This window comes from Drosophila ficusphila, unplaced genomic scaffold (assembly GCF_018152265.1).
Source record: "Drosophila ficusphila isolate 14025-0441.05 unplaced genomic scaffold, ASM1815226v1 contig_414, whole genome shotgun sequence".
NCBI lineage: Eukaryota > Metazoa > Arthropoda > Insecta > Diptera > Drosophilidae > Drosophila > Drosophila ficusphila.
In genome coordinates this window covers 2,503,863-2,516,399 of record NW_025064328.1, presented here as the reverse complement: position 1 = coordinate 2,516,399, position 12,537 = coordinate 2,503,863, and the positions used below count along the sequence as shown (strand labels likewise).

General features: G+C 41.0%; 2 protein-coding genes across 4 annotated transcripts; one reads left to right on the top strand and one right to left on the bottom strand.

Annotated features, from left to right (window-relative positions):
* The first annotated feature begins 162 nt into the window (after positions 1-162).
* LOC108094891 (calpain-A) lies at positions 163-5,638 on the top strand. Of its 2 annotated transcripts, none has more exons than XM_017195730.2 (14): positions 163-229; positions 1,083-1,276; positions 1,698-1,874; positions 1,930-2,131; positions 2,197-2,317; positions 2,372-2,612; positions 2,669-2,899; positions 2,955-3,347; positions 3,409-3,527; positions 4,287-4,329; positions 4,384-4,525; positions 4,585-4,812; positions 4,868-5,197; positions 5,255-5,638. In XM_017195730.2, exons 2-14 carry the CDS (start codon positions 1,103-1,105, stop codon positions 5,338-5,340), a joined length of 2,487 nt encoding a protein of 828 aa, XP_017051219.1. In that variant the 5' UTR covers positions 163-229; positions 1,083-1,102; the 3' UTR covers positions 5,341-5,638. The 2 variants fall into 2 exon arrangements, with proteins under 2 accessions (XP_017051219.1, XP_017051220.1); XM_017195731.2 differs by lacking the exon at positions 163-229 and adding an exon at positions 233-321.
* A 72-nt stretch (positions 5,639-5,710) lies between these two features.
* Positions 5,711-12,497, bottom strand: LOC108094889 (focal adhesion kinase 1). Of its 2 annotated transcripts, none has more exons than XM_017195726.2 (18): positions 12,449-12,497; positions 11,805-11,900; positions 11,314-11,741; positions 10,931-11,205; positions 10,762-10,871; positions 10,471-10,706; positions 9,912-10,407; positions 9,720-9,852; positions 9,526-9,658; positions 9,405-9,468; positions 9,268-9,348; positions 9,006-9,210; positions 8,806-8,945; positions 7,654-8,744; positions 7,379-7,468; positions 6,870-7,324; positions 6,684-6,794; positions 5,711-6,626 (listed from the first exon to the last, which is right to left on the bottom strand). In XM_017195726.2, exons 2-18 carry the CDS (start codon positions 11,851-11,853, stop codon positions 6,170-6,172), a joined length of 4,554 nt encoding a protein of 1,517 aa, XP_017051215.1. In that variant the 5' UTR covers positions 11,854-11,900; positions 12,449-12,497; the 3' UTR covers positions 5,711-6,169. The 2 variants fall into 2 exon arrangements, with proteins under 2 accessions (XP_017051215.1, XP_017051217.1); XM_017195728.2 differs by having other exon boundaries at positions 8,605-8,744.
* Between the last annotated feature and the right edge of the window lie 40 nt (positions 12,498-12,537).

Genomic DNA, 12,537 nt, shown 5'->3' with positions numbered 1-12,537 from the left:
TTGTATGATTTTTTAATATTATCAAATGCCTTGATATAAATTGAAATAATTTAATGATTTCTTTTCAAAACTAATTTTAAAAACATAATTTTCAACAGAAAAATATTATACAAAAATGTCACATGCTTCGATAAAAAGTATTTCGTGATTCGATAGACGCTGCCGGCAGTCAGGTGTTCATATACAGATATAAATATTTGTAGTGAGTAAATATCTCGCCTGGTTGAAGGTACGCGGATCCGTTACTTTATTGTTGTGTTGTGATTTTTGGGAGTGAAAGTGCGTGATTCGATTCGGAAATCGTTCTCTCGGCCAATCAAGGTCTATTTGGAAATGGCGAAATATTTAATTTATTAGTGATGGCTTTTTGTGAATCCTAACAACGCCTTTCCAATCATGCTGGTCACGGGAGTGAGCCAGGCCTAAAGAATGCATTAATTACCAAACCTGTTTGGATTTCGCAGTAGAATAACCAATGCTTGCAAATACAATGGCAGATGGGGGCACCAACTAGCATATTTTGTCCCAATTAAAATCCAATTTTCGATTACGACAAAGATATAGCCTATATGTGCAGTACATATGTACTGCCCAAGCTCGATGTCAATGTCGCGGCTAAATATGGATAGGGAATAGAGCTGGGTCTCCCGAATAGCGCACACCCTTTGAGTCACTAGAGATTCTCATGCTTCTGAATGATGTCACACAATGTGGCATATATACAGCTACATATAAATACAGCATTATATAGATACGTTTGAATTATATTTGGGTGCGAACCGAGAAATTCTTGTCTCCAAAGTATAATTTCTGTTTGAATTAAGCTAATGCTTGTTGCGTGAATTAAAGTAATTTAATTAAACTAGAGCCCCAGTCACGTTGGGAATATTAACGCTTCCATAATACTCGTAAAACCATATTTCTGCCACTGGGTGTGCTTTTAATTCCAGCGCGAGGCAAATAAGTAAATATGGGCGATATAAATATTGGACTTCGCCAACTAGATATCAGCTATGGATATTTGATTTCATAAATATATATGAATGGGTTTTTAATCTATGGCGGCACCTTTCCACTTTCAGATATCGGAAATATCTAAACGATGGATGACTTGAGGGGGTTCTTGAGGCAAGCGGGACAGGAGTTCCTCAATGCAGCCGGAGAGGCTGCGATGGGAGCGGCCAAGGACGTGGTTGGATCGGTGATCAACGAGATCTTCATCAAGAAGGAGGCCGACACCAAGAGGGTTCTGCCCAGCATCAAGAACATGAGAGTGGTAAGTTGACCGATGGGGTTATCATCAAAGTGGGGCTATTTACAGGGCTATACTATACAAACATAAACAACCCATTGAAATCCATATGCATGTTAACGAATACATTCCACTCAAATCATTAGCAACCATTGCAATCTCAACGTAGTAATTTGCACTACGGGAACGTAAGTACTTACTCCTGTCGTCATCCTTATGGCATGGACATAATTCCATCCAAAGAATAATGTGCTGCCAAGATGTCGTAATGTGTTGTCCCTGTGTTGTTTCTCTATTGCATGTAAAGTGTATAAAACATCCTCGTTTAAACGACTCCATAACACACAAATATACTTTGTATATACAGCTAATGGATATCCATTCTGAAATTTATACGTATATAAATGTTTTATGGCTCAAATTATAAATAAGAGGTACTTTTCAGCTGGGAGAAAAGAGCTCGAATCTGGGACCCTATTCCGAAGTGCAGGACTATGAGACGATACTGAACAGTTGCCTGGCCAGCGGTTCACTTTTTGAAGATCCCCTTTTCCCGGCTTCCAATGAGTCCCTTCAGTTTTCTCGACGACCAGATCGTCACATTGAATGGCTGAGACCTCATGTAAGTTTCTTAAAATATGTTTGAATATTTTAATATAATAACATTTTTTATAAAGGAAATCGCCGAGAATCCCCAGTTTTTTGTGGAGGGTTATTCCCGCTTTGATGTCCAACAAGGCGAGCTAGGCGATTGTTGGCTTTTGGCTGCAACCGCCAATTTAACGCAGGAATCAAATCTATTTTTCCGCGTAATCCCGGCAGAACAGAGCTTCGAAGAGAATTATGCTGGCATATTTCACTTCCGCTTCTGGCAGTATGGTAATTTAAATAAACTTACTTTAAAATGTATTTTCTAACTGAAACGGATTTCGAAATTTTAATAGGCAAATGGGTGGATGTGATTATCGATGACCGTTTGCCGACTTATAATGGAGAGCTGATGTATATGCATTCAACAGAGAAGAACGAATTCTGGAGTGCTCTGTTGGAGAAAGCTTATGCCAAGTATGACTTGACCATACAATTACTTTGTATTTTACTAATAAACAATACTTGCAGACTCCATGGATCTTATGAGGCTCTTAAAGGAGGCAGCACTTGTGAAGCCATGGAAGATTTCACAGGTGGTGTTAGCGAGTGGTACGATTTGAAGGAGGCACCAGGAAATCTCTTCACCATTTTGCAAAAAGCCGCTGAACGGAATTCCATGATGGGATGCTCAATCGAGCCAGATCCGAATGTCACAGAGGCAGAAACACCGCAGGGTTTGATTCGCGGTCACGCTTACTCTATTACTAAGGTTGGTATTCTTCTTATGTAATTGGAAATCGATAATAAGCTTAGTATGTTTTTTAGGTCTGCTTAATCGACATAGTAACACCGAACCGTCAGGGAAAGATCCCCATGATCAGAATGCGCAATCCTTGGGGCAATGAGGCCGAGTGGAATGGTCCCTGGAGTGATAGCTCCCCTGAATGGCGTTATATACCCGAAGAACAGAAGGCAGAGATCGGACTCACTTTCGACAGAGATGGAGAGTTCTGGATGTCCTTCCAGGATTTCCTTAGTCATTTCGATCGCGTGGAGGTAGGGAGCTTAATAATATTTTTTTATGAATGGGATAAAGCATTAATTTTTGTAGATTTGCAATTTATCCCCGGACTCGCTGACCGAGGACCAACAGCAGAGTGGCAAGAGGAAGTGGGAGATGTCCATGTACGAGGGCGAATGGACACCTGGTGTTACTGCTGGTGGCTGCCGCAATTTCCTCGATACTTTCTGGCACAATCCCCAGTACATTATCACGTTGGTGGATCCCGATGAGGAAGACGAAGAGGGACACTGCACGGTTATTGTGGCCTTAATGCAGAAAAATCGCAGATCCAAGCGTAATATGGGAATGGAATGTCTAACTATCGGCTTCGCTATCTATAGTCTTAATGATCGCGAACTGGAGAACCGTCCGCAGGGTCTGAACTTCTTCAGGTACAAGTCATCGGTGGGACGATCTCCTCACTTCATCAACACCAGAGAAGTACGTATTAGGTAGCTTCTAAAAATTGTTTCACTATCTACATTTTTCGATTGCCTTTTAGGTGTGTGCTCGCTTCAAATTGCCTCCTGGTCACTACCTGATTGTGCCTTCAACTTTCGACCCTAACGAGGAGGGCGAGTTCATCATTCGAGTGTTCTCAGAAACTCAAAATAACATGGAGTGCGTACAAGTAGATAATGACAATGAGTTTGTATATTAGAAATAATGTGGGGTTTCAAAAACTAAAAGCTTCTAAAGTGCAATATGTGGTATGTGACTACAGTATAACTATTTATATCCCTAGTGCTAGTAAACGTTAACCTAGATGATTTGTTTATTTGACTATTACCCTCTACACATTCCCGACAGTTAAAGTTCAGATATGCATGTTTTTTTTATAAATATTCTCTTATTTAATCTCCCTCTTTTTGATATTAGCATTGTTGAGATTAACGCGTTCAGTATTCTTGAAACTTTCGAATTATTTGTGTTAGTTGAGGTTAAACACTGTGTCCGTCTGTCTGGTTGATTCTACAGAACTGATCTTGAAAAGGAAAGTATTATAACGAGTTTAAATCGTCTGCTCACTATGCAAGTTTTTTAAAAACCAGATATTTAAGGGCGGTAAAAAGTTAGAAATATTATCTCAGTTAACTAAAACAATATATTTTAATACTTGCTTAAATTGTATTTCTCTCATGTAATAATATTTTTATGAAAGTAAAAATAAAGAAAACCCCCACAACAACGTATTATAATTTAAAAATGGACCCATAAAATCTAGTTCATCCCAAAAGTCTGCTTAAAATACTCATTAGGCCATTATAAATCCTTGCATTTGTACATAGTTTTGTATAAAACCATTATATTGTTTCTATATAAACAGTTTATGTTCCATTCAAATCAATATCAATCATTTCGCTTTTCATTTCCGTATAGAGAGAATGATGATCATGTGGGTTATGGCGGCAAAGCCGATCCGGTAAGTAAACTATAGCGACTATGGGATTGTTTAATTAGGGATTTTGCTTTAAAGATTACGCCTGGATTTCCCACACCCAAGCCCTTGGATCCTCAGAAGGAGAGCTTGCGACGTTTATTCGACAGCATCGCCGGAAAGGACATGGAAGTTGATTGGATGGAGTTGAAACGCATTTTGGACCATTCTATGCGAGATGGTAGCACAAAAACTATTGTCTTCAATGCATTTTACTTCATTATTTTTATTTGATTTTAGATTTACCAAAGCCTGTTGTTTTTAACCGGTTCTCAAATACCAACGCATTTGAGACGCAGGCTGCAGGTCCTGGAGATGATGGTGCCGGCGCTTGTGGACTTTTGTCCTTGATTTGCGGACCATTTTTGAAGGGTACGCCATTCGAAGATCAGTTGGGAATGAATGATCAGTCTAATAAGAGGCTAATCGGGGACAATCCAAACGACGGTGGCCCTATAACTGCAAATGGTAATAAAAAACTCCTTTAAGTAGAAAACAAAAAGTTAATAGACATTCCTCTCAGCAATTGTGGATGAGACCCACGGCTTCTCCAAAGATGTTTGCCGTTCCATGGTGGCCATGTTGGATGCTGATAAGTCGGGAAAACTCGGATTTGAGGAGTTCGAAACCCTGCTTTCGGAAATCGCCAAATGGAAGGCTATATTCAAGGTTTACGATGTTGAGAATACCGGCAGAGTATCCGGATTCCAGCTCCGCGAGGCCCTCAACTCTGCTGGCTATCATCTAAACAATCGCGTGCTTAATGCTTTGGGTCATCGATATGGTTCACGAGATGGCAAAATTGCCTTTGATGATTTCATCATGTGCGCCGTTAAAATTAAAACATATATTGGTAATACGAATCCGTCTCAAAATGTGAATTACATTTTAACCATAAATTTGTATACAGACATTTTCAAGGAGCAGGACACCGAGAAAACCGAGACAGCCACGTTTACATTGGAAGAATGGATAGAGCGCACAATATATTCTTAAAAGGAATCTTTTATATAATAAGTTAGCAAATCAACTTGATCAAATATTTACGTGAAATCTCCTTATGGTAATCTCCAATATTTCTTTATATAGTACAAACAAACAATACTTCCGGAAATCCCAACTTATCCAACTTTATAATCAAATCATTATATTTATGTGTCGAATTCACCGAATTTATTGACTTGTTGACTCAGATTGTTATTACCCAATAAAACTATATATTATTTTTGCATTTCAAAGTAAAATTGTAATTTGAGCCAATGTTAACTTATTAAATAACTCCATTTCCGATATATTTTTAAGGTGTTTTAAACTGGATGGAATTCAATGTTCACTTGGCCAATTAGGACCCCAAAAAAAGTCATAATTTGTTTAGTAATTTCTTTTATTTTTTGTGATTGAACCTTGCACCAAAATAATTCGCTTCGAGTAAAGCTTATTATGGTAAACTAAAAATCACAATATAAATGTCTTAAACAAACCCAAAATTATGATGAAATTAATTTTTAGTTGTATTAGATCGGGTAGATTATCTATAAATATTATTACTAGCCATCTTCATTCAAAAACGTGTCTTTGATTCTTAAATTATTTTGACTAAATGACGATGTGAGAATGCGGCCGGCCGAGTTGAAGTCTCGTCAATCTTTAGTGAGTAAGTATATTCAAGGCTACATATATTTAGTACGTAGATAAGCGAATTATTCGCTGAATAGTTCGACTGATATACATATTTTGATATATATATATATATTTTAATTATGTACAGTTAGGTCATAAAGTTAATATCTATCTGCGCAGACACAAAACACTCAAGCATTCAAAATTACGCATGGCCGTGCAAGGCGGACGTATTACAGTACATATGTTCACCCGGACTGCCCAAAGTCTCCTCGACAATGCGCAAGGGTTCATTGGTCGACCTGTTGGGGTCCAAGCCAATGCTCATTCCCCTCTGTAAACTTCCCCCGCCGCTTAACTCCATGCTGGAGGGCGGATTTTGCAACTGCAATTGTGAACTGAAACTGTGGTGCAAATCATTATCATAAATCCCTGTGGCTTGAAGCATATCTCCCGATGTGCTTGTCTTGAGATAGCCACCAAGCTCAGTATTTGGCTCTGTGACAATCGACACCGAAGTTGACTCAAAGCCGGACGAACTGCTGGGTTCCTTTGTGGCGGGCGGCGGGAATAGGTGCTGATAGCGTTGTCGAATCGAATCGACGACGTCGAACAGGTTTTTGGCATCCATCGCTAGTACGTGGGCCGCAGATAGCATACTCCTTTAATATTAACCACAATTAGAACTTTTTAAAATCAAAATTACTATTAGCACTTACTTGCGATATTCACAATCCAAAGTGGTGTCGCTGTATTGCTGAGCCAATCGCATCGCTGAGACCAGTTCATGCATGTCTTTGGAAAGTACTTGATGTGCCATTTGCACTTCCCTAAAAGCAAAATATGTATGTAAAAGATCAATTTTTTGTTGATAAATTAACTTGGTTAGAGATAGCGCGACTTACTTGAGGGCCTGTGCTGGGAAAAGCACGGATATTTTGTCCACCGAAGTAAGCAGGTTTCGCAGCTTGACGCCCACGTTCTTGACCAGCTCCAAATAACCTTCGGTATTGGCTTTCTCCACACCTTGTGACAGCACCATTATTGATTTGACCACCAGTGTGGTGGCGCAATAAACTTCGTCATCTGCTCGGTTCAGTGGTCGACTGGAAACCGCACCTCCGAAGTTTCGGGTATTTGAGCCCACGTGATCTTCACCAGATGTCAAGCCAGACAAGTGATCCGCCGAGGAGTTGTTTGACTTCAGCGAAACGAGGTTTGCATTTGGTGTCATGGGTCGAGAGCTGGAATTCGAGCAATCTGGCAAACTAGAAGGTCCAGCTGACATAAAGTCAAGCTTAAACATATGTGGCTGGTGATCGTGAATAGATCCTTGGGGTATCGAGCTGGACCTTTGACGCTAAAACTAAATATTTAAGTACCAGGTTTTATGTTTTAACTTATTGTAACCAACCAGCAATTCCTCTTGGATTAACCATTCGCTATCGCTGTTGCTATCCTTTTGCTGCTGTCGTAGTTTGTCGCCCAAAACATTGTGAATGGCCTGAAAAATATAAAGTAGGTTAATATTTAAGAAATTGAGATAATAATAAAAAACTAACATAAACAAAATAACTTAAAACCGCTACTAAATATTAACGAAACCAACAAAAAGAGGCAATCAAATAAGGGAAATAAAAGAAAGAGCAAACGCTTGGCTGCCAACGTGTCCAATATAGGGGGCCAAACCTGATTTCCCATAGCTTCGGCTTGCAAGGTGGCCATGCAAGCAGCTCCTTCGGAAATGTTGGGTCCGACTGATATGTTCTGTGACCCAGAAACCATCCACTGTCGCTCCCATTCCCTTTGATTTCGGAGACCTTCGTCCAAGTTGTTTGGGGATATTACTCCAAAGGAGTCGGTTCCAACAGGTATATTTTGACCCATTGGTATATTTTGCCCAGTAGGTGCATTTGGGCCAATATTTTGCTGCATATTTATGCATTCTGTGCTTTTTACTTGGACAAACTCAGCGGGACACATATTAACCATCGGGTTAAATTTGGACTGCTGCTTGGCGGAGACACAGGTCTTGAGTCCGGCTCCTCCGAAATCATAAATTTCCTCGGGCAGAGCTTCGCATTCAATAGAGGTTTTCATCTGCTGGCGGTACGCGTGGAAATATGTGTTTCGTTCCATGCTCCTCGATCGCTCTGCTGTATTGGTGCAGTATGGTGGCTTCATATTGTAGAAAACCAGGTTTTGGGCTGACATCAGTGACTGGTGGCGCTCCAAGCTGCCACCTTTCGAATGCATGGCCTTTGCTGGTGGCGGCTGATGTCTCTCCAGGCTGCCATATAGGCTATATCCGGCCACCTTTGACACTGACGGGTTGGAAAGGTTTTCGCCCTGCATGTGCTCCTCTGTTTGGGGGGGACAAACGACAAAACTACTCTTCGAGGGCAGACTACCCGTAAACATTCCTGCCTGGTGTGGATTGTGGGGTTCAAGGGGATTAGCTAGAGAGCTTAAGGGGTTAGCCATTTGAGTAGCACTGCTGTTAGTAGAAAATTGGGATTTTAGTCTTTCGGACTCTGCGATTGGGTCAAGTTTTAACAAATCTGCTGCCGGAAGCTTGGTAGTCTTAAGCGAAACATTTGATTTGCTGTCATCTAAGCCTACGGCTAGAGTATTAAATACCGAAGCTGGCGTGGTGTATGCCGCTGGATTAATGCCTCGTTTTTGGTTCTCCATCATTAGCTTGGCCAGCACCGCGGGATTTTGTGCAATTATGTAGGTCTGAGGTAGGCCCGTTGTTTCAGGCATCAAGCCTGCAAGGTCTGCACATAAATAAAAGGCATTAGTTTTGCTGATAAAGTTATTTTAAGTAAAAGTAATTACCAGGATCATGCATCGCCCTTGAAGGTTTCGATGGCGGAATGTCGATCTCGTCACTGCCAACCCAAGACATGGATGCCACTTTTCGTTGCTCCCGCTTCAGAGTCTCCGATGAATTAATGCTGTCTTCAATAAGAATTTCACTGAAAAATAAAAATGCGTTTTTGGAAATCACAATTTAGTGAACTGTGAGCTAAGCTTACTGCAGAGTTTCCTTGATCCGCTTAAAATTCGGTCTTTTTAGAGGTTCATATGCCCAGCATTGAGACATCAGGGAATAAAGTCGGGGCGGGCAGTTTGGAGGCAATGGCAGTCTCTCCCCGTTTTCCAGCTTTAAGATGACATCGCTGTTCTTCACACCTTGGAAAGGCTTTACGCCAAGCATAAGTATTTCCCAAATGCAGACACCTAATAAAGTAATACGATTAGTTAAACAAAACTGAAGAAATAGTAGATATTACATACCAAACATCCATACATCACTGGCTGTGGTGAATCTTCTAAAGTTGATGGACTCAGGGGACATCCATTTAATAGGAAGGGCAACTAAAATAAATTCATCCATTTGTATATCGACCAAAAAAACAATTACATCATATTACCAGTGGGAGTTGAATGATAATACGATTGGTCGGAAACCCAGCGGGACAATCCAAAATCAGCCAACTGAAAGTACGCACTTTAATAAAATTACACCAAATAAATAATCATATTGAATATTACCTTAACACACGTCGGAGAGCTGACAAGCACATTACGTGCAGCAATATCTCGGTGTACGAACTTCTTAGACTCCAAATAGCTGAGTGCAGTAGATAGCTGGTAACAGTACTTCAATAGCGTACCGTGACTTAATCTAAATAACGAGGTTAACTAAGTTATATGGAGCCAAGCAATCAATTATGCTTTACTATCACCTTTCGCTGTTTGTCTTTAAATATGCCCGCAGTTCACCGAGTTTGGCCAACTCCATAACTATCCATATCGGCATAACGCTGCAAATGCCAATCAAGCGAATAATGTGGGGATGGTCAAATTTCTGCATAATATCTGAAAATATCACAAAATATAAGAGTTGTTGTAAAAGGCAGAGAGAGAATATGACGTACAAGCTTCGGCCAGAAAGTTTTCGGTCTTTTCGGGATCATCGTTAGCTTTGCATGTCTTTATCGCCACTTGAATGACTTCTGGCCTTGCATCGGCGTTTCTTTGGTCGCTATTGCTGTCTTTGCCATTCCCTAGTGAGCCCTTTCCTTTGCCCAGTTTCGGAAGAGTATATGTGCCCACATAAACATCTCCAAACTGCCCCACTCCAATCTTAGCACTCGCGGTAATGTGGGCGCGGTCCAGTTCATAGTTTCGAACGGTGGGCGTAGAGTAATCGCCCTCGCCCTCCATTAATCCAATCTCGGCGTAATCATCTGTCAACATCGGTTTTCCCTGACTCGAGCTCGATTTATTGGACCCTAGCGTTGCGTCATTGGGCAATGCCTTCGCGGTATCATCGCTCGAAGCGATTGTCTCCCGTTGCCAAATCGTGAACTCTAGGTCTTTTGATAGCAGCCTGCAATAACCGTCAATGAGGTCGGCAATACTCTCAGCAGTCTGTTAATTGACAAAAATTGCTTTTAAAAAAATATATATTAATACAAAGATTTAAGGACTCACATTAATTCCATTGCATGTTAAGACCAAATCTTCTACATTGTTGGACGCTGATATTTTAATTTGGGTCTTGATTTTCTGGCAATTGCAATTAAAGTTTTGTAACTCTGATTCTGTGGTATTTTCGTTAGATTTGGGCAGTTTTTCCTTTGGTAGAGTGCAGGTTTTAATGGAAACAACATCCTTAAACTGAGCTACGTTCTTTAAGCTGTCCTGAGGATGAGTCTGGTAAGAGATTCCTGGAAATCAAAAGATGTTAATGGCAAGCTGATTTCATTCTTGTGAAATAATTACCAAAGTGAGGACCGACGTGTAGAATTCCAGAGATATTCCATGCCGAGCTCAAGGTTACCGAGAACTGTTCAAAGTTTGTTAAATAAATATTTTTCAAAAGATCGAAGAACCTGGAAAAAGAAACATAATACAATCTGGGCACGCGAATGTAGACAGTAAAAATGCTTACCGTGTCAGGTACTCAATGTCGTTGTAATTGTAGACCTTTTTGTAACCGACTTGGATCATTTTCTTAAGATTCTTTGGCTTTGATGTGGCTATCACAGATTGTGGAAGAAAACTTTTGAATCCGATTTCCTTTTCGATGTAGTCAATGTGCTGTTTCTTATCAGGGGCTTTCACGGTAATATTCTTAAAATAATGACGAATGCCCAGACAGCACAACTGCACAGCTACATCGGTGTCGATGGAGGGGACATTGGCTTGAATAAAGTCTTCCTTCACCTAAAAACAAAATAAACCAGATATGTTGAAAATAGCTGTTGTTTTGTTATGGCATATTATTAAATTTTTGCCTTAAAAAGAATATTATTCAACTTAATAAAACCATACCTGGTTAAAGTAGTAGAAACAGGTGGCTTTGTCCTCTTCGAAAAGTTCTTGAATACTGTTGGGGACGTATCGCACCCGCAGCTCCACTCGCCACACCCTGTTGTCGGTGATCCTTCGGCCGTGCTCAAGGAGAGCCTCATCAAATTCCGCCTTGTTGTTTGGGCAGTCGACATTCGAGCAACCGGGCGTCAGGATGTGCGTGAGGACCTTCTGCATTGATGTGCTTCTCGCCAGCCAGATCACCTCCTTAGTGATCATGTTGAGCATGCGGCAGGCATATCGCTGGATGCTGGGCGTTCGCCCATCGGTGCCCAGATCTTCGACAGTACGCCGGATCACATGAAAAACGGTCTCCTTGACGTTAAACCGAACTGCCTTAAAGCTCTTGTTCGGCATATGCACGTGGATGAGGTATTCCTCCGGGAATACTGAAAAAGAAGACATTTTATTAAGTTTTCTGAGCTAGAATAGTGGAGAAACCCAAAACTCACACTCATTTTTAGTGGGCGGCGGTTGACTGCTGGCTCCCGCGGTGTTCATGGTCCACAGTTACCGCACAGTGGGCGATTTCAGATAAACGCTTCAACCTGCAGATACCAAAGACGTTGTATATTGAGTGTATCGATTGCATGACACAATAGCTAGTCCACGAAATCCTGCCAACCAGCCAATCTTTACAGGTGGAAGCGAAGAGAGACTTTCCCACCCTGTTGTTCGGTTTTTTTGTTTTTGTGGAGCTGGAACCACACCTTACTGCCCTGAGAAACCAGCCAAAACACTCTCACCCACTCTCTTCCGATGCCAACGCTTTCGGACCGTCGATCGGCAGGCTATATAACCGAATTCTTTAATCTTGTCGGGAAAGCGAGATATTCGTTATTGCCAAACTCTCGGTTTATGGAAATACAGTATGTGGTTGTAGGCACACACACGTTCGCACACACATCCCTATGTGCATCTGTTTATACATACAGTCTGCGCCAGATGTGAGGGGTTGGTGTGGTTATTAAAGGAATAACTAAGAAAACCACACAGTCTTTCTACTTGCTAGCGACATCGCCGATTCAAGAAAGGAAATGAGGGCAACCGCTGGCTTTAATCACCCAGAAATAGTTATTTTTAAAAATATGATTACTTATTTCTCCGTAGTAGCCAGTGTGACCGAGACTTTAAGCTGAGAATATACCAGTTCACAACTTTGGAAACTCTGCTGAATATGGTCAC